The 23061-nt window shown below is 48.7% G+C and overlaps 4 protein-coding genes; 3 read left to right on the forward strand and 1 right to left on the reverse strand.

Moving 5' to 3' along the window:
- The first annotated feature begins 229 nt into the window (after positions 1–229).
- Positions 230–1186, forward strand: CHC_T00007346001 (hypothetical protein). The gene has a single exon (XM_005711363.1). The coding sequence runs from the start codon at positions 230–232 to the stop codon at positions 1184–1186; it is 957 nt and encodes a 318-aa protein (XP_005711420.1).
- A 16177-nt stretch (positions 1187–17363) lies between these two features.
- CHC_T00007347001 (hypothetical protein) lies at positions 17364–18062 on the reverse strand. Its single transcript, XM_005711364.1, has one exon. It carries the CDS (start codon positions 18060–18062, stop codon positions 17364–17366), a length of 699 nt encoding a protein of 232 aa, XP_005711421.1.
- Positions 18063–18700: 638 nt separating this feature from the next.
- CHC_T00007348001 (hypothetical protein) lies at positions 18701–19935 on the forward strand. XM_005711365.1 is given in 4 exon segments: positions 18701–18811; positions 18918–19154; positions 19189–19359; positions 19360–19935. 3 exon segments carry the CDS (start codon positions 18701–18703, stop codon positions 19357–19359), a joined length of 519 nt encoding a protein of 172 aa, XP_005711422.1. The 3' UTR covers positions 19360–19935.
- Positions 19936–20148: 213 nt separating this feature from the next.
- CHC_T00007349001 (hypothetical protein) lies at positions 20149–20322 on the forward strand. Its single transcript, XM_005711366.1, has one exon. The coding sequence runs from the start codon at positions 20149–20151 to the stop codon at positions 20320–20322; it is 174 nt and encodes a 57-aa protein (XP_005711423.1).
- Positions 20323–23061: the final 2739 nt, after the last annotated feature.

Here is a 23061-nt window from a genome sequence, read left to right on the forward strand (position 1 = left end):
AACCCCCCCCCCCCCCCCCCCCCCCCTTCCGCTCACCTCTCCCGAAACCATGTCCACCCCCGCCTTCACCGCGCCCGCGCCGCTGCGTCTCTCCGCCGCTGTGCGCCCCCTTTGCCGGCGGCGCGTGTCGACTACGACCTTGCGGCACACCACCTTCCTCCCTTCCCTGCGCCCGTCGCCCGCGCCTCTTCCCGCCGCCTGCGCGCGTCGCTCGCCCCGCGCCCCAGCCATGGCGCTGCAGCACGTCGTGGTTGCGGGCGGCACGGGCTTCGTCGGCTCGCGTCTGGTGCGCCATCTGCAGGGCACGGGCGCGCAGGTGACGGTGCTGACGCGCTCCCGGGGCTCGGCGTCCGCGCTGCCCGCGGCGACGCGCGTGGTGGTGTGGGCGCCGGACAAGCTTGCGGCAGTGGGCGACGACTGGGTGGGCTGGCAGGACTCCCTGCGCGGCGCAGACCTGGTCGTCAACCTGTGCGGCGAGCCCGTCGTGTCGCGGTGGGACGCGAGGGGGCGGCAGGCAATCGTAGAGTCGCGCGTCAAGGCCACCACCGCGCTCGCGGAGGCGGTGCGCGACATGCCCACGGAAAGCAGGCCCAAGTGCGTGGTGAGCGCGTCCGCGGTCGGATACTACGGGACGAGTGCGGCCACCGTGTTTGACGAGGGCGCTGCGCCGGCTAGGGACGACTTTCTGGCGGACGTGTGCGTCAGGTGGGAGGAGGCCGCGAAGGGGGTGCTGGAGGGTGTCGAGGGGACTAGGCTGGTTGTGGTGAGGATTGGGGTCGTGCTTGGCGTGGGAGGGGGCGCGCTGGCGAGGATGCTGCCCGCGTTTAAGATGTTTGTCGGCGGAAAAGTCGGCAGCGGCGAGCAGTGGGTGTCGTGGGTGCACGTGGATGATTTGGTGAGGATTTTCGTGGAGGCGGGGGAGAATGAGGATATGCGGGGCGTGTACAACGCCACGGCGCCGCGTCCGGTCACTATGGGCGAGCTTGCGCAGGCGTTGGCTGACGCGTTGAAGAGGCCCAATTTGTTCCCCGTGCCCGGCGTCGTGCTAAAGCTCGCCCTCGGCGGAGCTGCGCAGGTCGTGCTGGAGGGACAGAAGGTGCTGCCGAAGAGGCTGTTGGAACGTGGTTTTAAGTTTCAGCATGAGACTGTGGAGAGCGCCATGAAGGCCGTGGCTGAAGAGGCCTAGGAGTGGGGGGAGGGGTACGGTTTGAGTCGAAATGGCGCGAGATTCTGTGCGCGGCAGCTTGGGACGGAAGAGGTAATATGCAGCTGTGTGTTATATGTAGTGATAAATTGCAAGCTAAACAGTGGTTTGGGGGTACATAGCGACGGGGGATGGGAGGTTGACAATCAAGAGTCGTCGCCAATGTTGGTATCGGTGACCATGCCGAAGTCAAAGAGGCGTCTCTCAATTCCCTCGGTTGAAAACTTTCCATTCGGGCTCAACTGATCGAGTCCCATAAGCACTTGGTCAATCTCGCCATCCTTCAGCAAGACCAGCGAGGGCAGGACTCGAATTTTGAGCTTCTCGCATAAGAACGGCGCCTTGCTCGCGTCGACGGTAAGAAACAGTGTTTCGAGATGCTTCTCAGCGATCCTCGCCACGTGGTCATTCAAGTCGGCGGCGTATCTCGAGGTGCCGGGTCTGAAGAAGATCACGACGACGCGCTCGACGCCCTTGGCGCGCGCGAAAAAGTCCTTCTCCGTCACGTGCTGCAGCGTGCCGTGCCCGTTGCGCTTCCACATCATTTTTTGCTCCGACTCTTTCTTCATTTGCGCCATCCGCCGCTTCCGGATGCTCTCCAGGTCGTCGTCTTGCAGGTTTTCTAGTTTCTCGATTTCGCTGTCCAGCTCCTTCTCCATCTTTTGCGCTGCGCCCACCAGGACGGCCTCGACCGCTTTTTCAACGCCTGCCATGGTTATGCGTGTTCTTGTGGAATGTAGATTCGCCGAAGGACTGGGATAGAACGCAACTGATGGTGAAGATGTCTCTCTTGCACGCGGTGCCCGTTTGTGCACTTCCGGACTCGAGGGGCTCTGAAACCAAGTCCATTGGCAAATGGCGTTCTTTGATTGCTTACACCTTCGCAGTCGGCCTCTATTTCGTTGTTTTTGCAAAGCTGGAGCAAAAGTACCGAATGAACCAACCAAAATGAAGCTCAGCTTCTTTATTTCCCGCCAAAACCAGTTTCCGAAATCTTTTGAAGCGCAGCAGACCTACCAAATAGTGAATCCTGTTGTATGTGATATTCATCCGGCACTAATGAGAAGTGGCAATACTATATGATAGGGTTGAAGACTGCTTTATGGCTGGCCGTCCCCACGAGGCGAAAAAGTGTTACGCGTGTCGGATCTGGTGTGTGCGGTCGAAGGCGGCACTATATACATGGTGGTACAAACAACAGCGGCACTATTCGACGTCTCCACCTGCATGGTTGTATTTCCGACCCCCTTCTGAAGGAACAACAGCTGAACAACGTGAGAAAAGTGAAAATAAGAATTATGACAACGATTATGACAACGCAAAAGCAACAGATATGAGACTCATGGTGGTCCACCATCCCTCATGGCAAGGCTGAACAGTTTCCCGCCAGAATGCCGAAATAGGAACTCGTGTATTCCTAGTTCTCATTATGTCTGGACAGATACAGAAGTCTACGAAGACTCCCTTTGCATGTCAATGGGGAATAATTGCGTTGAAGCTCCAACGGTCTTTCCCTTTTCCTTGAGACAAATGTTCATAAGCTTCTCGGATATTCCTTTCGTTGTCTCTTCCACTAATTCCAAGCTCGCGTTACGCCTCTTTCTCGAGCACACTAAGCTAAAGACGTACCCTTCCCCATCCCTTCTCGCTAACCACATTTCACGTAACCTGACAACATTCTTTGACAAAAATCTCCATCAAGACCTCAATGACCATTTCTCGCGTCCGTTCCCCCTTTCATGGCTCCATACAAGCCAAGAAGAGGCTAAAAAGAACCAAAAGTGGGCGAGAATTGCTTCAGAAGCAGGTAAACTCTCAAAGGGCATGGACTTTATTCAGTTATCCGTTGGACCGTCTCAAGTTTTGCTACAATCTAAGCGATTCCATGTTTGAAACTGTATGTACCGAGTACCAAGCAGGTAGAATCGCGACAGCTGTCGGTAGTGCAATGACGCCTAGGAACCCATGTCGCATTCGCCAAGATATTTTAGCAGCTATTCTCATCCTCAAGGAGGATTTATGTCACCGCGACTTTATTGTCGCTAAGCGGTTAGCAACCTTGCGTAACACCGGCAGAGCAAACAGTACTTCGAGCACGGAAAACACCAAGTGGCCAGCAAGACCGGACATTTTTCTGCACTGTCCTACACCAGAAGACTCTGCTGTATCGGACGATGAGTTATCGGAATACTTCATGAACGAAAAGTACAGAGAGCGTGAATCTTTCGATGAGGAAAATGATGAATCCACGGAAGCAGTTAATCGCAAACCAAACATGGATTTCGAACTGTACTTTTCCAGCTCTTCAGAAGAGAACGTTACATCACCTCATGTTAATGATACTCTTCAAATGTATCGTTGGAGATGCGATACTGTCCGTGTCCTAAAGGATTTTAGCATACACAGCTCATCTATCAAGTCCATAGACGGAATCAGAACTCGGTATGGGGTTTCAAGGACCAAGGCATACGAAATACGTGCGGCAGTTAAAGATCTTCGTAACGGTGATATTGAGGGAGTAACATTTGACGCATTTGAAAGGACTTTCGACAATGAATCCACAATGAATATGACCTTACAAAGAGACAAACGTAGAATTATTCAGCTTGCCATTTGGCAGCACAGAAATTGTTCCTCATCTTTGACGCCAAGTCTATCTACAAAGTAAAGCTTTGCATCTTGAAATATACTTTTTGATTTTGGCTGCTTTAGAATCTTTGATATCAGTTGCGGAACGTACGCGTGGTGATACTCCATCCACACTCCTACATTTTCAGAGTTGTCATCATATCGCAATGCACATGTGTATCATGTGGACTCGCATAACTGCTCTTTTTTGCCTCATCTTGTCAACACTCTGCCCTATTCCATGTATTCATAGAACTAAATCGAGTTCAACAGAATTAATTACCAGAGAATGCAGTTTTCACATTATTGAAATGCAATTTGCCGTGTTGGCTATTCTGACCTTTTGTCGACCTTTTGTCGAAAAACTGATGATCAACTCGTGCACGTAATTGAAAATTGATTCAGCTTTTTGTGAATGACGTCTTCATCAGCTGAGTAGCTACTATGACTACTTTCGCTCTTCCTGTACAACAACGTAAAAATACTGTATCGATACAATATCATATAGTCTTGCAGCATGGGTGCAGAAAAGACTGACATACATGACTGCAGTCTTGATTGCAGTCGATAATTGTCAATTATTTGATAGAATGAAGATGAGCCCTACCTTCAGGCGTCTTTGTAACACGGCCATGTTTGTGTCGGAAACTGTCCAGCCATGAACTTCCAAACATATGGGTAATACATCCGCTTTATCAAGAGTCTTGAACCAGTATGAATCAATTGATGAAGTCACCACTACGTTATGTACATCTTAAAACTATTATCTCATGCGCAAACCTTACCCTCCATGCAGCTATGGATTCCTCTCGGACCGCAATCGGTGAAGTACAAAAGCCAAGATTATAGTTTCGTGCTTCCAGTAGTACTATTGGGCCACAGTCCTTCTTTTTTGATTGCTGGGGAAACTTCCTATCACTCCCAGCCCATTTCCATTGTTCTCCATCAACTTGCGTTGCAAAAGAAGCAATAGCATTTCCGGCTTCATGAACTGCGTTGATGTAGTATTGATTTTGGCTCAGCGCGTCTCTTAACGAATCCACGCACGTCACAGTCCTGTTCCTTCTTTCCAATCTGAAACCCACCCAGTGCAAGTTTAGAACATTGCAAGGGGCAAATGCCTTCTCTGAATCTGCGAACGAGTGTGCCTGTCCACTTCGCGCGGTTGTTTGTTTGCCCGCGATTCTTTCAAACTTCTTCCTTCTGTCGTTTTCGGATATACATACAAACGAGCCCTTGCCATGATAAATTTCGACAATACTCTGAATGAGAAGGGTGCTAAAGTAGTACGTGTATGACGCTGGACGTAGTTTGGAAAACAGATTTGTCATTATATTAACGCAATCATCTGTTATCCAGAGCTCTTCACCAGATCCCTTCCAATTTCGTGGCCTAACGAGCCTTTGAAGGTCATTCAAAGTTACTTTCGAATCACCGTACTCAGTGATGATGTGGGGATGCCTCTCCCAGTCACGTGGATGCGAAACCAATTCTTCCACACGCCTTTTAGCTCCAGGAAGCACTGAAGCGACGACTGAATCGTCTTCATCTTCTACAGTTCGCCCCTCAGCTTCGTTTTCCAGGAAACTCTTTAGACAAAGCATGATTGCTGTTCCGGGAGTTTTTTTGCCACTCAGTAGCCTTGATACCACGGACTTGTCTATTGATTTTCCAATGCTATTTAGAACGTGCGCTGAGAAGAAATTAGCGATACGTGAAAATGTCCATCCCTCAAAAGTACTTTTCACGGCAAGAGATAAGCTGTTTTTCACATCTTCAATGTCAGTACTGCTCATCGAGTTCTTTCCTGTCCGCAGCTTTCTTGATTTGTTCCATGACTCCTCAATTTCGGCTATCTCAGATTGCGACTGTTGTGTCAAAGCAGTTTGAATCTCTTTGCCCTCCTGGAGAACAGTGCCGGTTCTTGTTACAATTTTAGATTCAACAGTCCGCTTGAAAACGCGTTTGTCTTTCTGCTTGTTCGCATATATAGGATTCACTCCCTGTGCGACGGAACTGAGAGTAACTTTCTTTTCCTTCTTGATGGTTTTCAATGGCTTCAATCGGTGGCTATTAGACTTCTCCGAACGGCGTCTTTCGCTTCTCTTCTTTTTATAGAAGTTGACAAGATTTGGTATTATCCTCCTTGCATTTGACTTGGAAGCTATCGCTGCCTTCTTGACATACTCTGCAATCCTCATTCCCCCAGATCGGTTGAACGCATCTGAACCGAGATCTTCGTGATGCTTCTTCAGTTTGTAGCTGACCTCCACGGGTGTGTTGTGAGTAAGTGGTACAATTCCGGTAAACACAGGACATATAAAGGCTAGGTTGCTAAACCATTGTTTCTGAAGGTAAAGGCATTGCCTTCCACCCATAAAGAGCTCATTCACTATAGTTTCATCTTTTTGAAGGAACTCACACCAAACGTTAAAGCCGGCGAGTGACTTCGGCAATAATGACAACGAGGGGATATATACTCGATATCGCGATTGTGTCTTGGCTTCACTTTTTTCACGAAATACAACGTGAATGTCGAATGGACCGAGAGAATGTGTGAACACGCCCTTTTCGGCATGCGAAACATTGGCTAGTTCTGGGACAAATTCTGAATCTTCTTCCAAGTCAGGAATCAGTTGCACGTGATGATCCGATCTATTTTGGCTCTCGTAGTTCGTCCTGACATTTTCGGACCTTTTTCCTTGATCAGATAAGCGTGCTTCCTCAAAATAGGATGGGTAGTATCCTTTCGAGATACCTGCTCTCACCCGAAGCGTTTCGGCGTCATTGGGGTCAGTTTCCGTGGGAACTCCACCCAAATGCTTCCAAATGATTTGTTCTCCTTCGTTGCATAGAGACTCTGCATCAACTTCTCTCCTTCGTTCACTTCTAATACTTGGCGGTACTGCAGAGAATGATTTCATCGACGTCAGTCGAGAAAGAAAGGCAACCACCATGCATATATCATCATACGATTTTGCGGATACAAGGGAAAGACGAGAATTGCGGAATAGCGAAATCATTTGTGTTTGCAAATTGGCACCTCGATTCTTGTAGGCCTCTTTGGCATGTGATCTCATGGCCCGATCTCCATGAACATCGCACCACGTAAGAATTGTTCTGATGCTAGTTCGAAAGATGGATTGATCTCCAAGTTTGGCTGCGTATGCCAAAGTCGACATGTATGCTGGGACGTTCATGTTATTGAAAACGTTTGTGATTGCTATCGCGAATGGTGCGGCCATATCGGTTACGAAGTAGTTGATATGCTCGGCATTAGGGCCGAAATGGGAGAGTCTTCTCCGGAATCCTATCAATATATCTTGGAATGTCTTTGCAGTCTTTCCGACAATAACTGCTTCGCAAGCAATGTATGATCCAATCGGCAGGGGAAGCACCAAGTGAAAGTTCAGTACATCAAACACCAAATGATTATCTGAGGTTTGCTTCAGAGGCTTTTTTCGGGTCTTACTCTCGGATCGCCTGGAAAGATCAGCTGCTCGGGATACTGCAACATCCGACACGATATTTCCGGTACAGTCAAGAACCACAGTTGCAGCAGGATTGTTCATAATCTCTTCTGCGGCAATCCGGACCGAAAGTGCGTTGTATATCGATATTGACTCAAGCTCTCCCGTGTTGGTTATCTGAAGATCATGAATACCTCCGAAGAACTGCATGGATCCAGCCGGATCCAGCTTCATATCTTCGCATGCGAGTTCTTTCATTGCCATTGTGATGCTGTGCAGATCATCCAAACCACAATTGTAGCTTCTTTTCCGACTTTCGTGTTGAGCTCTTCTTGCAGTTTCTGTTTTTGTATATCCGAATGACTTATTCCCAGATGCCAATACCACTGGGTCTGCCGATTTGCTGAATTCAATGCAGACCCCATGTGGTGTCCGGGAACCCACTACTCCCTGGAGTGCTTTCCTCGTCCGCCCGTAGCTCTGTTCATCTTTGTGGTGACAGCATCCTGCTGACCAGGAGCATTCGACTTCCACGGAAATTCTACCGATATCTTCCAGCTGCGTAGAACAAAGAGCAACAAATAGCTCTGATGAGCATGGATGTATTCCTTTCTTGTGTAGAGAACACCGGAAGGTCTTAAAAATATCCGCCTTCTTGAAGGATTCTGAGCAGAATTGCAAGATTCGTTTCGTTCTTTTGGATCGGCGAGCTCTACCTCCTGATCGAAGTGACGTGACCTGCCACTCTCGCACAGGTGCAAAGGAGGGGGCAATTATTTTCTTCTGTAAGAGCCACTTACTCATCCAGACAGTACTCCCGAATGGTACTTGGATGAAATCTCCATGTTCGCTGCGATACATCCAGTTCTTTGATATCTCATCAACTAAGAAGGACACGACTTGATTCGGGGGTTTCGGATAGAAATCCAAATCCCCTTCACGATAAGGCACGTTGCATTTGCTTTTCACATGTTGATCATCATTTATCTGAGGACCCGTATTTCCCAGAAGAGAAATGAGATCCCGCTTGCTCATTGATGCAAAGGCACTGGCACTGCCGGGCCCCACAACAGACGGATTGGGAGAACTCAAGTCGTATTGCTTATTATCATGTTCCAATGACGTTTGTGCGGCTGGACCGACGAGCCTTTCGCTTCTCTTGATTCGATTGTTCACATGACAAGCTGTTTTAACTTCACTGTGGTCTTGAGGTAAATCATCGGGAGACTGTAGCAGAGGCTTACTCACAGAATGCAGCGATGAATCTCTGTTTCGTTTGCACCCTACCCCTTCATCAACACGATTCTCCTCATACTCTGCATAGTTGATCGTCTTGTCATTGACCCCCTCGACAAACATACAGATATCTGCCGATATGTCTTGAGCAAGGGCATCATTAGGATCCGCAAAAGTGTGCTCCATTACGCTTCCTTAAACTTGACACGAATGTATGGCTTTATACTGCGTGTATGCAGATATCGCGTTTGCGAAGTCAACTGATCGTCGTTCTTCGACCTTCGTGGGGTGAGAGGGAAGAACGATCGATCGAGAGTACCGCCCTTGGTTTTGGTGTCTATCCGAGACCCCAAAAAATCATATTCAATTTATGCCGCGAACTTATTTTTGGCTTTTCGGGTGGGGGTTGGAGGCGCGTCTAAGCCAAAAAATTATTTTGGCCTTTGGGCCTCATTCAATTGCCAATTCAATGAATTTTGTTTCTCCGTCTCTGCGCAGTTTAGTTCTCTTCGTGCTCTCTGCGATAAAGCACTAATTGATGTTAGGGTTTGCTACGTACAATCAACAACTCAAGCGGACTCCATTGATGAAATCTTTATATTCCCACATGAATGTCATAGTCATTTTTGTGAAAACCCCTAAGGTTTTGACGTTTTAGCAACCTGCGCATGATTGGTACTTAATTTTCATATTTTTATGCATCCTTCCAAGCCATAGCATGGCTTCCTTATCCCAGGCTTTGAAAATTTAACAGTCGTTCCATACGAAAAATACTACTTAGGGGCAGTGTGGCGGACCTCTGAATAATGGCTAGCACATCAAAAGCCCCTTTGTAACATTAGTCCGAAGAACCCTCGACTCGGTTAAGAGACCGAAAAACCTGCCCTAAAAGTTTTTGATGTCTCTTCCGACCTGCCTTGTAACACATATCAAAACATTGATGCGACATGAACTGAATTGAAAGTTCAGTTCATACAGTTTGTCCATGTAGAAGACTAGTTGCCGAACTGTACCACAGATGGAATGCATTTTAATACATGTAGTCGTACTGTTGCAGCAGTCCTATTTTTCAGAGCAGCGCGAATAAAACAGCTCATCTCTTACGGTTATGTTCAGGATTACTTGGATGGAAGCGGATAATTTTTACACTTCAAAGTGCTCATCATATCGCAACAAGTGTGCACCATGCAATTCAGCACGTTATGCACGTGCTGAATTACATGGTGCACGAAATGACCACTTGATTATGAGATGTTATGTAGGCTTCAATAGGCCTCAGAGTGCTTAGAACAGAAGGACAGTCTATTTGAGTCAAGCCTCATTTAATGGTCGCAGCCATATGGTTTTGAGGGACGCATTTCTCGGCGTCCGTTTACAGATATTATTACCTAGCAAATTGAACCTCCACTCGTAATCACCGTTTATTGGTCCCAAGTGCTTTCGTGCACTTCTCAAAAGAAGGCATTTCACTTCTCTTAACCAGCTACAAAGGGGCGTGACACTACATACATTTGTTTCTGGGCAAAATGGTTACGGTGGCGACCATTAAATACTTCCAAACAGAATCAGACTCAATACGTTACTGTGTCATGCGGCGCCTGATTTCAAACTGTAGTGTATCCATGTCTCAATCTTTATATTTGTAATCAGACAGAAGAAAAATGAGACACGGCATACTCAAAAGGGACAAAATAATTGTGTACAAGACTTGTGATCAAAAATTACATGTCCCTCTATGTGCAATCGAGTGTACATAAAGTGACATGTAATGTTTGTACAAAATTTGCCATGCCATCATGTACTGATGATTTTTATCATGGCGGGCAGAGAAAGAACTGTTCGGAAAATGGCAATATTAAAGTAGTACTAATGTAGGTAGTAAGTATCCTTTTATCGTTAATTGCATCAAACGTTTTTACTTTACAACATACGAATGGCTAGAAGACAAGAACAGGAACGGGAGATTCAGATTCTGACACAAAAAAAATATAAAAAGAGGATACGATGAGCTTGTAAGAAGGAAGGATTGGAAGAAAATGTGGAGAAGTGAAGGAAATCCGCGCAACGCCGACTGGTTTATCGATTTCGAAGTTGGTAGCACTCCTGTGAAAATGGACAGAGAACGGTTTTTAGCTTTGATGGGGAAAAGCATTTGTAAATGGTTGGACGCTCTACCTAACCGAAGCCTAGATTGTGATGCGGTGCACCGTCTTTCCTTAAACAATATCAACAGGAAAACCAAAAACACCAGAGGTTGGAATGTATTATATATATTATATGCTGGAAAAATGCAAGAAAGCCTTGGTTTTACTCCGGGCAGATATTATGGGTCGAGTAAAAATCAGGGGAAAAACATGACATCCCAAGATGATGGCGAATGGCATGAGATTGACTTGTGTAGTCTCAAAATAGATCGATTTTCCGGATTACAGCGTTTATGTGATCTATCCCACATATCTCGGTACACTGAAACCGACGGCGAAGATTCCTCCCGGTTTTCGATGGTGGCCCCATCGCGGATTGAGATTTTAGATGCTCTAGATGCCTATTGTTCTGAAAAGCCTGGATACATTCGACAAGTTGGCGGTCTTGGTGCTCGGGGAAGTACGATAAAAACAAAGCAATTCAGAATCGAACCGCATGTTAAAGTTTTTGTGGGGGGTAAAACAGGAAATTGCGCAGAAGATTCTTTATTCAATGCAATTTGCGAACTAAAGGGCGAATGTTTTACAGAAAAGATAATCAAGTATGCACCATTGTTTACAGGACGACAATTTCGTGACCTTAGCAAATTTTTAGAGAATGAACTGGCGGGTTTGGCTACGAGAGAAGAGCCCGGCTTTGAGCTGCGGCATTGCCAGGTTGATGGTTATTGGCAGTCTTGTTCCCCAAGCAAAGCTATCGAAAGACTGATCCATTTCAAGGATGGTATTTTTGTTGTGCACTTCATCGGCAATCGAGGGGCAGAGCATTCAGTAGTTCTAAGTAGTTCTAAATGCTTTTAAAAGAACTCTAATAGACAGCAACGAAGGGGTTCACATGAAGTTATGCAAAGAAAGCCTCGAGCTTTGCTGCGGACGAGAAGAAATATTGTGCATACGGGACGTTCGCCAGCTGATACAGAAGAGGAAAGGGATTCGCGTCAGATCTGAAGCAGGAGACAGAGGGCTAAACGTTCCAAGAGGCTACGGGGAAGTCATGATTCCAAAACGCACCCTGACTCAGGAGCTAGATTTGTGCCTTGTATGTAATTGGTAATGAGAGACTGAACCACAGTTGGTACATTTTCAGTAGACGTGCAACAGATTAGCTTCATAGGACAGGGAAAAGGATTCTCGATACGAAAAGTACAAGCTGTGCTGATGATCATGTAATCATTTGGACAGGAGCACAAGGAGGGATACGCTACTGGTAACGGTGCGAAACGCGATAAGAGATAAGTTTTCGGACAAGAGTTTGTACCTCTATCTTTAGCCGATGTACACAGTGCGACCTGCCAGAAAAATCTCCAATATCTGAGCCTGTCATTGGTCGGCTCCAAACATCCGGCGGACGGCGAATAGCGGATGGCGGATAGCGGATACCGGACGGCGGGCGTGGACAGCGGACGGCGAACGGTTGCCGGTGGAAACACTCATCATCTGCCCTTGTTTGTTGAGTTGTTTGTTTCGTTGAGTTCTTATTTTCACTTTTCTCACGTTGTTTTCTGAAGGTGTTTCTCCTCGGCTACCAGCAAAGTTTCCAGATTTCCTTGACCTGACCTGGAATCTCAAGCAACGTGATTTTGCTCTACGTCAATCCGTTAGACTACATCAGGGCTGAGCAAATCGAGGTTTGCAATGCTTTTTACAGTCATAGCTGCCTCTTGACACCAGTAGGGTTTACGCCGCCAATCCTCAGAAAACTATATCTGAACACGTTCCTCTCAAGGATTGTGATAGGCTTTGTGCATGGCTTTATTCGAGAGACGGCAAAGTAAAAATTGGTTCAGTAGCGCTAGACACAGGATGTGGGAAATGTCTAACGCCATGTCTAACGCCATAGGCTGTAGTCGAAGCTTCTAATGCTTCGAAAAGCCATATGGAAGCACAGAGCGGTCATGCGTTACGCGCACGGATCATTGTTCACTATCTATTCGCTGCTTGTGCAGCACGTGGCTCTTTTTTATCACTTCTCAGGGTTTCTGTCGCAGCTCTAGTAGTGTCTACACAACTACAAGGTATTGGGAGCAACATGTTCAGCAAAATGTATGTTTCGAACAACTACATGATGCATTACATTCAATACCACTTCTTTACGATACCAGGGCACGAAAAAGTTCGATGGTTCGAAGTATGGAGGCGCTTCAGTGACCAAACAAATGTCAATGAGATATCGGTTGTACAACAAAACTGAGAGTTCGTGAAGGGCAGAGGCATTCGAGAACTCCCTAGAGTGTTGTTCGTTTTCCATGTTCATGCTAGAAGCCGATTTAGAGTCAGTACTGTATGACAAGCTGCCTCATTTGGGGGGTACTTGAAAATCTCGTCGTTTGGCAGCTTAGGCGTAAGCATTCAGAACGGACACAGACGCAAGACAATCCCTGTTGCGTTTCTAACTAGGACTGGATAATGGTTGATAACACACGATCATTCACGATTATTCTGTGTCTTTCCCGAGTGTTCCTGAGAGGCAGAGCTCGATAAGGAAAGGCAAGATACTTAGTCCTTTGGAATTGAATTCTACGTTGTGACGGGATAACAGTGAAAACTGCTCGTCCTTCTCAGTCATCGTTAGGAAAGGCAGGCAAGGAATCTCTTTTGAGCTACAGTACCTTGAAACCTTTCCTCTTTATAAATCAGAAACCAAATGCACTGTGTACAACTCCCCACACATAACTTAAAGTTCATTGAAGTGTTCGTGTTTCAAAGGACTTAGAACGGCCATTCCAAAGCATTGCCAGACGATGTTGCGGAAGCAAATACAAAAATGGCGACCAAATTGACATTCCACACTTCTGCAATTTTTTGCAGATGCCTTAACACGGCCAAAGGCTTCACTGTCCTAGAAACCGGATACTTAACTTACAGTAGTTGCAGCGTAATATAAAAATGAATGGGATATCTACTGTACTGTATGTGTGAGATACACACACCTGGGATATTTGGACAGAATCATTTCTAGCAAGGTGTCCAGGTGTGTAAATCGCAGACAGTGCGCGTTCAGGGATGTGCATCAGTTGCATGCTGAAAGGGCATGAAGAGCAGGGAAGGAAAGCGGAGCTGAATCGAAATGCAGAATTCAGAACTCAAAAGAACGGCGTCCGCAAATGAGCAGATTCAAAAAGGAGGCACCAAAAGATAAAGTTTAGCTCGAAGCTTCCCCTGCGCTTCCCACAACTTGAGCGTCTCCCTGCAACTTTTCTCCCAAGACTGTGCGTCTGAGAAATGTCAAGTCCCGCGAGGTTATCTCCTCCTCAATCGCTTTCGCAATATCGGCACGTTCATTAGAGTTAAGTTTAGCCACATAACGGGTAATCGTCATCACCGTCTCGTCTCGGTTCATGAACTCACGTTGACGATCAAGGAGGCCATCCGACGAACACCCAGCGCGATATGCCGCAAAATCTTCATAATGAAGACGCTCATTGTCATCCATGTCAATCCATGAATCCAACCAGGACTCTTCATTACTTTCCAACACCGCATTTGACATATGCTTAAACTCAGTGACAATGCACCTCTTCTGCGGACGCCGTTCTTTTGATATGATTGGTTGAGCAGATATAAGAGTTATGTCTGTCTGTCAGCGTTTGCCTCGATTTGTGTCTGAAGCTTCGAGATCTGGTTACACAACTGTGCATTGACAGCTGAAACTTTGTCCTTCTCCAGTCCATAATCCGACATCATGCGCTGGAAACCCAACTGGGTTTTCTTCGAAAACCCCATCTTACGCTGAAATTCCTCTTCACGCGACTGATTAGCCAGCTCAGCGAGCTTCTCGTTGACAGCACGCTTATACTTCTTGAAGTGATTTAATTGCAGAAACTTAACCGAACGAGCAGCCTTAAAAGCGGTCTTACGAACCTTCATAACATCATTAACAGCCTTAACGTAGTGAGTATTTGCTGAAGCTTGCTGAGCAAACTTTGACAGCCACTCATCAACAATTTCTTCATCAACTCCACCCTGATCAGCTAAAGAATCACGCTCAGCAGCGGATATGATGGCAGCAAAGGACTCCATCCCAAATCCTGCACCCAGGAATTAAAACCAAGCTCTGTATTATTTTCTAGAATGCGTAGTCGACTTAAGGAGAGAATGGCAGGAACTTGGACATGAGGATAGACCAGGTGAAGGATCGAAGGGCGCGAGGAGCGGCCGAAGGACCGGGGTCGAAGGAAACAAAGAGAGGTGAGGCGAGCTGTCCTGAGGGAGAGGGGGACTCGCTAGCTTCGAAGTATCTTTTTGGTGCCGTCCTCACTAGTCCTCGTCAAGCGCACGTCCTATCACATCCCCTTTTGATACCGGAAGAAACCAGGATCTTCACGCCTGTGCCTGTGGTGCAAGGAACGATACCCGAGTTTACTGAGGGAGACGGACCGTGTGCGACTAAGAAGGGGAGCGGCGCCGGTGGCGGCGGCGCTGCCTGGGGAGCTACATCTGTGCTACGTGTGTGCGTGGTACAGGTGTGTGAGCTGTGCATGGGAATCATGACAGTGCCGTCCCGTCCACTGCAGTCTCCAAACACGTGTCATCATGTCTGATGCGTCTCATGCGTAGTCAATAACGGCGACCAAATTGACATTCCATACTTGCACAATTTTTTGCAGATGTCTTAACTCGGCCAAAGGCTTGACTGTCATATTAGTACGTGTAGAAACCTGATACTGTACAGGGTACCTGCACTTAACTTACAGTTGTTGCAGCGTAATGTAAAGGGTCAAAGTGTAGATTTTGGGGCGACACCCGGCCAAAGTGAAATCTACGTGGGGCGATTTCAATGCGGTGGGGGTTTTTATAGGGCGACACTACTAAAAAGTGCTTTGCTAGTAGGGTGATTTTGGTCCATGGTGTCCTTTTCAGGGGGTGACAATGCACGTTTTCTAGGGTGACAGAAAAACGATCGTAAAGTCACCTCCGACAAACTCATATTCGGGGATGTCACCCCATAAAAACGTATACCATCGTGACATTTCGGCAGAGACCTAAATGTTAGAAAAGTCGCCCTAGAAATGCGTGATTGTTTTAATGTCACCCCTATAAAAGCACGCCAACGCACGGTTTCGCGCTGGATAAAGCGCTCTCAAAACTGAAACAATATAGTGTGGCTATAGAGGCCGCCCAGTGCCCACCACAGTGGCATACGGTGACGCGCGGTCACGCGGCGTACGTTCTGCCTTCTGAACCCGCCATTTTTCGGCGTCTACGTTCCCCAGCTCCCCCCCCCCGCACATCTCGCCGCAATGCCCTCACCCGTCTTCTTCATCGCCTTGCTCACCCTGCCTCTAGCACGGTGCACCGCGGCCGCGTCTCCAAGTGACCCGGAACCCGCACCAAAGAGCCCGGCGCCCATCTCACGCGTGTCCATTAAGAACGGAAGTTTGTGCAGATCTCCGGGGAGGTGCAACATTCCTAGTATTCTTGGACACCATGAGCTGGGCGATTGACAGGGTGATGATTGGTGATGGCCGACAAGGGGCAAGCGGCCACAAAATGCAAGACGGCGTTTTGTACGCTGCCGCCGGATTGACAGGCGGTGACGAAAGTTTCTGGCCTATCGATGCCAATTCGATTACACTATCCCTTCACACGATGCAGGCTCTATTAAACGCTATAGATGATGGTACCAACGACTTGCCGCGCAAGAGAAAGTTTTTGCAAGAGATGTTCCGTTGACTGTATGCGTGGATGATGGCCCATCGCGGTGTGCCGATACTCATCGGTGGTATTGGGGCACGCGGTCAAATCACTGGATCAAGAAGGTTTGAGGTGCACCAGTATGGCCCGAACCTCGTGCGCAGCAACGACGATTCATGCGTGTCGGCTGCGCTGTCCAACGGCACTTGTGCGCTATATGGTACCACAGGAGGAACAAGCGTCGACAAGTACCTTCGGAAGCATCCGATGAAGATCAAAACACTCAAGCAACTCTTTTCTCTGGTTCACCAAATTCCCGCTCAACTATCAGTGCGCCGAGTTCCTAAAGCTGTGAAGAAGGCGTTCGATGCAAATCCTTTCAAGTGGCTTGCGCACCATAATCAAGGCGTGTGGATAGTCCGAATAGTGGAACACGGAATTGTAGATCATTGCGTTGCGCTGGACTGCAACCGTGGTATTGTCCATGATAGCGCTTCAAGGTATCCGTTCGCATTAACCGAAGATGTGCTTCGTCTCCTTGGCGGAGATGAAGCAAAAAATTTGCGCGTGGCTGAAGTGAGGGAGCTAGTTAAAGTCCCTGTCAATTCCAAGAAGCCCTCACGCTGCTCGTGTTCATCCCCTGCCCCTCCCGCTCCTTCTTCGCCAGCTTGAAGTACTCGGGCGTCGAGCAGGGGAGGCTACATGCGTGGGTGCGCAAGTTGGAAGAGAGGGAGAGAAGGGTCGGCCACGCGGAGGAAGCAGGGAAGGACCGCGTTGCCGAACGAGTTGCTACTGTCGCGAGGAGGGAATCGAAACAGGGCGCGCCAGTCCTTCTTTCTTGTATCGGCTTCAACGATCGCAGGGGCTAGCGCAGCAGATGAGAATCAGCGAAATTTAAGTTCTCTGAATGGAAGCCGGGTGAGGGCCTCCGTATCCCATCGGAACACCAAAGCGCTGGGAGTTACCGACAGCGAAATCGGCACCCATCTAGCCGGGTGACTTAAGAGTTGTGAGAGCAAGAAGATCAGTGGCCATGACAACCTTGGCACCAGCAGATTTGCTTGCCGCGATGAATGGTTCGTAGTCATCAATGGATCCATCAGTGGCCGGGTATTGGATTAAGGTACCGCAAAGGTCCTTGTTCGCAGCGACGTCATATGTCTTGTGGTCACCGACAATGACCTCCACACCAAATCCTTCGGCACGAGTCTTGACCAGATCGATGGTTTGAGGTTGAACGAGCTCACTGACGAAGAAAGACTTCTTCTTTCTACGGGCGATGTTGAACCACATAGACATGGCTTCCGCGGCGGCCGTGGCCTCATCGAGGAGAGAGGCGTTCGCAACTGGAAGACCAGTGATGTCGGCCACCATAGTTTGATAGTTGAGCAGGGACTCAAGCCGGCCCTGGGCAATCTCTGCTTGGTACGGTGTGTATTGGGTGTGCCATCCAGGGTTCTCCAAAATATTGCGGAGGAGGACATGTGGGGTGAGAGTGCCATGGTAGCCCATGCCGATATGGTTCTGGTAGAGCTTGTTCTTGCTAGCCATTGCCTTGAGTTTGGCTAAAGCCTCGGTCTCGGAAAGGGCCGGGCCTACCTCTAAGTCGCGATTGTTGCGAATGGAAGACGGAACAGTCTGGTCGATGAGCTGATTGATGTCCTGCAAGCCGAGGAACGCAAGCATTTCTGACACGTCCCTCGAGGTGTTGTTATGCCTTTTCGCGAAGGAGTCCGTGGCGCTGAAGAGCTCCGGGACAGCGGAGAAGGTGCGAGCGTATTGGGACAAGTTGGAAAAGGACGAACGCGTCGGGACGGATCGCGAGAAGAATGACGAGGCGTAGGAGGAAGACGCGGGAACCGAGTTGGCAAAGCTAGATACCCTAGGGGCGACAAGGAGCCCGGCGCGACGCCTGACGGAGGCGAGGGAGCGGAGGGCGGCCATTGGGTTCTATCGTTGTTCGGGGGAACTCGAAACAATAGAGGATGGTTGGGACAAGAGAGAAGCGGCCTTGGTCTTTGAAGAGAGGGTTCGTTTCGAGACGAGGGTAAAGTGAAGACCAATGACGATTCTGCGGAGTCAAAAGGGACAAGGATGGGCAGAGGGATGACTTAAACCTTATTTAGATGTTTGTGCTGAGAAAAGATGGGAAAAAGTCGAGGTGCGGTGGTCGAGGGAGGTCCGAATCATGAGGCTGAAAACGCCAAGGGAGCCACTGTTTGGCTCTTTGTGTATCTCCACGGCACACTGACAGGCGCATGCGCTTCGGCAGCGGAAGGGGGATATTTGATGGGCGTTGAGTGGCGATGCAACCTGAGCCGCGAATGGCGGTAGACTGGCGTACAAGAATCTCACGCTGCGCCCCAGGTGAGCAATATGAGCCGGTCGTTTGGACGTGGCCCGCCGCCACATTGTTCATGGCCAAACCATTGGCTGTTCTGAGTAGTTCACGGGACAGTGCCGATTGGATTTTCGATCTTTTGTATGCGCGGATTTTCGGGGGCAGGAGCTTGAAACGCGCGTGTGGCAAGGGAGAGTGAGGTTTTCGGCTCTGCTTCCGCCACTTGTTGCTTCTTGTTGGTCAAACTCGCCCTTGGCCATGTGCTCGTTCTTCTTCATCTCCTTGAAGGCCTCACGGGCCTTTTCCTTGCACAGGTCTGCGTACGGGATGCCGCCCATCTGCATGACGATGTGCGGCTCGATGGGCGGGGAGTCATCCAGCTCGTAGGTGGCGGTGGGCTTCTGGACCGGCTTGATGTCGATAGGCAGCGGCGGGCGGCGGTCCGTCGGGTGCATGGGCTGCGGCGGGAAGGAGTGGGCGGAGACGACAGGGTGGCGGGCGTATTGCTGGGCGTGCGGGTCATGGGAGAGGTGGTGCACTCGTATTGTTGATAGTGTAGGTTTCCCTTTCTTGTCTCTGGTGCGGCTGAAATGCAGCCGGAGCGATTCTTTCTGTCACTGTTTCATAGCCTTTTTCATCTAGCGATGTGGCGCTCACTCCGACGACAGTGCAGGACTCATGAGTAATGTAGCTGCCTGGTTTGCGTATTAAAATGTTCTTGGAACAACCAAATACTTCTGCGGACATCACAGCCTGCCCTCTGCAGTCCGGATCCTCATTCATTGTCAAGCAAGGTCACCATATGGGAATCACTCCTATTGGCCTAGTTTCATGGTCAGAACGCATTCCGCCAATCAACAGGTGTCGAAGGTGGCCATTGTATCTCTCGGCAAGCTGTCCTCGTCATTATCCTGTCCCTACGAAGTACTGTATTTGCAGCGAAACTGATAATTCCACGTCGTTCGCTGATGCGCCGTGGATATCGCTCATATGGCTCGACCGTATGACATGTATATACGGGTTCTGTGAAGAGACTTTACATTATTGAGGAACTCTTCCTCGCTTGCTTCCGCTCAAACGGCGTCCTCCATCGCTTGGATGCACATGCTTAACAAGACATCGGAGCTGTTAAACTTGCATGGTATCAGACTTGTACAGGCTCCCATTTACACAATCTATGATGAACAATTTGGAAAAGGAAGAAAGTCTATCTGTCCACATATAGTTGTTACGGCGACACCCCAGTACCGTCACCTACTGGTAGGCCACCACTCCCATCGACTGGGACATTGCTCATGTGATCAAACGCTGTTGCAGTTGTATTGACCAACACCCCAACGCCCCTGTCATCTCTGAACGAATTCTCGGCGAAACGGACGCCTGCGCCCTCATCATGAGCTACGAAAGAATCGGGAGGAAGTTCGTGCTAAGATGACCAGAGATGCGATGCCGTTTAGCAAGCAAGAGGCAAGTACTGATATGTTCAAGTGCGGAAAATGCAAGCAAAGAAAATGTACTTATTACCAGATGCAGACCCGGTCCGCAGATGAACCATTAACGACCTTTGTCTCATGCGTACATTGCGGTAATCATTGGAGGTTTTGAGCTTTCACTTCTCGGTCCAAACAACCCATCCGCTACCCCTTCTTCCCCTCATACCCTCCATTCCACCGCTTCAGTACAAAAGTTGAGAGAGCTTCGGTGAAATTGAGACTACTTGTACGAGTAGATAGGACGGGTGACAAAACATGTATCCCTGTAAACTTTGGCTTTTCTCAATAATCAGCGTGCTACGGAGCAGCTCTCAAAACTAGTGTACAACAACAACGATATGTGACGTAAATGTGGGTCTCAAAGCTCTGGTAAACACTCGGACATTGCACAAATGGCATGTATGGCGCATTATCTGCAAAAATTGAGCAATTCGTATGAAACTACTGGTCCTCCAGAAACAGTGTTTCTGGCCGGCATGAGTGTCTCATTTGTAGGGCGTCCGCAGCGCAGATATTCTTGTCAAATATCCTGCGCCTCGGCCTGCGCCTCGACCACTTTCTCCGAGAGTCACCCCACAAAAATCCATCCTCCGGAAGTATCCCTCGCACCGCAGCTCGCTTTTCACTGTCACCCTCTGTTCTTTCCCCTTTTTCTCTGCCATATTTTGGCGGGATAATGCGATCTTTTCCGCCAGACGCCAGAAAGGCCCTGCATCACTTTGGGACAATCAACATCAACGAAACGCCCGTAATTGACGTCTTTTGTTGCGCTCATCCCGGAGATACGGCGGACGAAAGTGACGAGCCCACTTTGCGCAATATACAAAAGCGTTTCAAGAAGCTCTCTTTTCTTGTTCATCCGGACAGATGTGTGTCGGATCGCTCCTCCGCGAATAAAGCTATGCAAAAGCTCACTCGCGCAAAAGAACAAGCTGAGAGAGACATTCGTTTTGATGAGATGGAAAACGGGGAAGATGCTTCAAATTTGGTTCCCGCAACACTACTTTTTACACTCATTCCAACCTCGAAGGAGAAACTACTCAAACTCATGTTAAGGGAGGAAAGGGAGAATATTCGAAGAAAGGTCATGGCTGAGGAGGAGGAAATGTCTTCTCAAGCGGAAAAAGGCGAGGATAGGAGCAAAGAAACGGACAAAAGTGAAGAAAGGGAAAAGAGGGAGGGGCGTCGCAATCGTGAAGAAAGGATGCAAGAAGAAAGAGCTCAGGATTTGAGACGTAAAAGGGAGCAGGCGCTAGAGGAGGAGAGAGTACGTGCGAAGAGGGAGGAAGCGGAGAGAGAAAAAGAGCAGGCATTGGAGGAAGAGAGGGAAAGAAAAGGCTCAGCGGAAAGTGAATGGGGACATCAGCGGAGGGAGAAGGAAATGAGACAAGAATGGGAAACGGAAGACGAAGACATATGTCAGGTGGAAAAGCCTGAGACGATTACGCAAAGGCGGTAACGGATGGCTAGGGAGCGCAGAGAGAAGAGAATGTCTTATCAGGAACGAGCACGTATGGATAATGAGGCGCGGAAACGAGAAGAGAGGCAGAGGAGGGAACGAAGGGATCGTCATGAATCAAGGAGCCAAGGAGGGGCTCGGAATAATTCCCCCAGGATCCATACATCTTCGTTTGACGGAACCGATTTTATGACCGATGTCCTGGGTAGAGAGTTTGAATCTAAAATGGGTCACGGCCCAGATGGTGAGGAAGCGGAGTTCGTTGGGGCGCCTGACGATGATTGGGATAGAGAGGGAGGTGACGGGGTGAACTCGGATGAGGAAGAGGACGATGAGGATGTTGATGCCGAAGAAGAAAGTTCGATGGAAGATGAAGCAGATTCCTCTCGTTCCCCTCGCCCGGAATGTATTGACGACGATGACTTTGATTTCGGAGCGTACATAGCCGTCACGCCTGAAGACACCAGCAGCAATGGAGAAGCTTGTGATGCAGCAGCTGCGGCTGAAAGGGTGTTGCCAGTTGACCTCAGAACTTTGTCTGAAGACGAACAGAAGAAACGGCGAGCGGAACAAAAGAGAGCGTGAAAAAAGAGAAGTCAGCGGAAGGCAATGGCGGAAATAGCGGCGGATAGAGTGGCAGAGATGACGTGGGTTCCCCGGCGATGCGTCCCGTATACCCCTGAGGTTGGGATTCAGCTTTCCGGAAGATGGCGCTGCGAGCAGCTCATTCGAGCATATACTGCGAATTTGGGTGTGCCGGAGGGAGTGAATGTGGTGAAAAACTTCGAAATGGTGCGTATGGACTGTCGACGAAAGCATTGTGCCGCAACTCTCACTTTTAATCGGCAACCGAAATCGGGATTGTGGAAGTTGAATCGGTTCCAAGAGCACGAAAACCAGTGCTATGGGCAGTCAGTCGACAGAAAGTCCTGTCAAATTAGACCGGCGTATACCGCTGAGCAGACCGCACGGGCGCTTCGTGATGAGTTCGCCTTGAACCCTGACATGCCCACCAGCGTCCTAGCGTCCATTTTAAGGGCGAAGTCAATTTACCGTCGACAACCAGCAAACTCACACATTCGCGCTGTGAGGCGCGAGCTGAACAGATACATCTCAGCTGCTCGAGCCGTTGACATGGCTGCCCTGGAAGGATACTCTGATCTGTTGAGGGAATTGGGGCACAGGGTGGACATTTTCATCTTGTTCGGTACGGAAATGAAGGCGCAGCGCATCAAGGCTGCACGATTCATATACAAACAACAGCAAACACTTTCATACTCTGAAAAACTAAGATCCCTACAATCCGGGTTTAATGTAGAGGATGTGGACGTCTCGGATATTGCGGATGAGGGTAAATATTATGGCGGGTTCCTCTTCGTCCCGATGGTTGCA

Source organism: Chondrus crispus, genomic scaffold (assembly GCF_000350225.1).
Source record: "Chondrus crispus Stackhouse genomic scaffold, scaffold_7, whole genome shotgun sequence".
Taxonomy (NCBI): domain Eukaryota; phylum Rhodophyta; class Florideophyceae; order Gigartinales; family Gigartinaceae; genus Chondrus; species Chondrus crispus.

Bases quoted from the DNA above. Each gene is read 5' to 3' on its own strand.
- CHC_T00007346001 (XM_005711363.1), top strand. From the start codon at position 230: ATGGCGCTGCAGCACGTCGTGGTTGCGGGCGGCACGGGCTTCGTCGGC.
- CHC_T00007349001 (XM_005711366.1), top strand. From the start codon at position 20,149: ATGACCAGAGATGCGATGCCGTTTAGCAAGCAAGAGGCAAGTACTGAT.
- CHC_T00007348001 (XM_005711365.1), top strand. From the start codon at position 18,701: ATGGCGGTAGACTGGCGTACAAGAATCTCACGCTGCGCCCCAGGTGAG. The intron at 18,812-18,917 runs GTTCTGAGTAGT...AGGGAGAGTGAG, and splicing joins TCATGGCCAAACCATTGGCT to GTTTTCGGCTCTGCTTCCGC. The intron at 19,155-19,188 runs GCGGTCCGTCGG...TGCGGCGGGAAG, and splicing joins TCGATAGGCAGCGGCGGGCG to GAGTGGGCGGAGACGACAGG.
- CHC_T00007347001 (XM_005711364.1), bottom strand. From the start codon at position 18,062: ATGCTTGCGTTCCTCGGCTTGCAGGACATCAATCAGCTCATCGACCAG.